The following is a 2,500-nucleotide window of genomic DNA, read 5'->3' as shown; positions in this document are numbered from 1 at the left end:
TCCATTGTTAGTCCAGGTGACGTTTGGTTCTGGGTCTCCTCTCTCAATACATTTTAATTGTAATGTAGAGTGAAACAACACAAGCATGGAGTTTTTCTTAAGAGCAGCATCCAGCTTAGGAGGAGCTAGAGAAACAGATGAATATAGACATCACATTTGCTCAATCGTAAAGTGACATGTATGTGTTCAACTTGCACAATTTAAGAGGTTTTACCACGTGCACGATATTGAGATGATGATGACTTATATGTGCTTTGCATAGGTATACAGTAAAACCCTGCGAGAAAGAACCTTCCATTCTAAAATTTAGCCTAAACAGGTTCTTACATAAATGGTAATTAACAGAAATCTAGGCTATCTAGGTTGTTAAATAGGTTCTTATCTTCTGGATTAAAAAAAAAAACACAATGTAGATAACATAGTTTAGTAGTATTCGAGCTTCGTCCCTCATGAAGCAGCCAGTTTTTCCCTATACCTCATCTAAATTTTATATCATGACATTTTTACGATGAGAAGGACGCTTAAAACTTTGCGTGACCAAGAGCTCCGCTTGCCAGCGCACTCGTTTCCTCAGTGTGTAAACACAGAATCGAATTAGGTTGGAGAAAATTTGGCCACCAAAGGTGACGAAACTTATTTTCAAGATCTGCCAATATATATTAAAAAAAGAACTAATATCGCATGATGATCTGGCACACGCAGACAACCTGAACTCCATAGTTGTCATGTAAGAGCCTAACACAATCGTCAATAGCTGAGCCAACATGTAAAGGGTCAGAGTCTGTTAAATCCCAACTGCATTATAACAATCTGCGGTCGAAAAGACTGGATAACATTCAAGTCGAGTTTCAGCGTTTTGGAAACAGTGCGTACGGCCACCGACTCCGTGCCATTTCTTTCAAGTATAGCCTGCGAGGCAAGCGTTCCTGTTGGACTGAAGAGCTTTGAAACGATTTTCTGCAAACTGCCCCGCGAAAGTTGGGGCAAGAGACTGAGGGAACGCTTGCAAGAAGACCCCCTATTTCTGAAAAACGCCGACCTTTTAATGGTTGACTTGACACACGCTGATTGACTTCTTATTAACAAATTAGCCAATAACAGATAATCGTGTTAACACAAGTTGACTTCCGTCCAAACAAACCGAGGCACCGAGGAATCGAAACACACCCAAGCGATCGATGCAGAATTTGTTAGCGTGATTTTTAAAGTTAAATTTGTAACGGCAGCTTCTCAGCCGGGTACGACTGGTCATGTTTCTTCCGAAAATTTGTTTAAACCCTCGAAAACAAAAGAAACTTGCGGACAAATTGTAGCTGATATTTGCAGAGTGGTTGGAAAGAAGCTGTCGAAAACAACAGCCAATTTTCAGAACGTGTCAGCAACCCGTGCGCTCGTAAAATACGAAATTTAGGAACATAACTTGTACAGAGTTCGATGGGTAGTAAGGCCGTTAAATGAAAAAAATCCACAAAAACTGACCATGAAACCATTTAAGAGGTTTTAGTTTAAAGCTAGCTAAAACAATTTCAGTGCGACTTCCTGGATATTTCTTGGTGAAATCGTTACGAAGTCGTAGATGAAATAGCAAGTTAAGGTGCTTTAAAAAATCGCATGACTCTACAGACGAGCCGCTTTCTTCTCACAATAAGAGAAGATTTAACAGGGGAGCTGCGTAATTGTCTTCATCTTGTTTCAATCCATGACATAGGACTCAAGATTACATTAGGCAAGGAATTTGGCGAATACAGTTTATTTCCTTGATCCTGAAACATATGGATTCTGAATAGTTCGCAACCATTTTATAAATTCATCCTGCGTAAATATAAAGTATCTTTTGCAAGCAAACGAAAAGCCTACTTCAGTCCAGTCCAAACTGTTCGTCAAGAATAAGCACTACCAAAGTTTTGTTAAATAACGAATCTTTTGCTTTTAATGAATTATGGAGACGCTTAATTGTCCACAGCGGCTTCAGCTGACGCGTAAATAATACTGAATTTTCCTTGATGGATTTCGTCCGAGCAGTCTAGATTGTCATGTAAATCACAGGCTGTCATTTCCATACAATTTACCTCAACCATTTACTTGATCGCGTATGAAGCTTTGAAATGGAGAAATCACGATGATACTCGAGCAGCCTGTTCTTGGTTTTTTTTTAAATGTTGAACTCCGCACCTGGAAAATTAAGCTTTTTCCGAATTCTGTTGGCAAAACGGCCATTACATCTATACAGTTAAAGAGATTGCGTAATGACAGTTCTTGTTCCCTTTTCAATGTAAAAGCGAGAACCGATTCGCTTAGCTTGAACACACGATTCAAATTCTTTCACACCTTCCGCCATTGTCTTTGTCACGCTGGAACTAACAAGAAATATTTTGGTGGAAAATTTATCACCTGTCAATCATTGTGACTGTGCCGGACCAATCAGAAGCTCCCGTTCGTGGGCGAACGGGTTTTCCAAAAATAGGGGGTCTTCTTGCAAGCGTTCCTTTAGTCTCTTGCC

General features: G+C 39.8%; 1 protein-coding gene across 1 annotated transcript in view; it reads right to left on the bottom strand.

Annotated features, from left to right (window-relative positions):
• The window catches only part of LOC137988057 (receptor-type tyrosine-protein phosphatase F-like), a 41,387-nt gene that overhangs the window by 37,584 nt on the left and 1,303 nt on the right, over positions 1 to 2,500 (bottom strand). The window contains exon 2 of the mRNA XM_068834118.1: positions 1 to 125. This exon is cut by the window's left edge and continues 127 nt beyond it. Coding sequence (XP_068690219.1) covers positions 1 to 87 — 87 coding nt within the window. The 5' untranslated portion in view covers positions 88 to 125. The remainder of the gene's footprint in view (positions 126 to 2,500) is intronic.

Source organism: Montipora foliosa, unplaced genomic scaffold (assembly GCF_036669935.1).
Source record: "Montipora foliosa isolate CH-2021 unplaced genomic scaffold, ASM3666993v2 scaffold_404, whole genome shotgun sequence".
NCBI classification, from domain to species: Eukaryota; Metazoa; Cnidaria; class Anthozoa; order Scleractinia; family Acroporidae; genus Montipora; species Montipora foliosa.
Note: the sequence above shows the minus strand (reverse complement) of the source record. Positions and strands in the feature narration are given on the sequence as shown.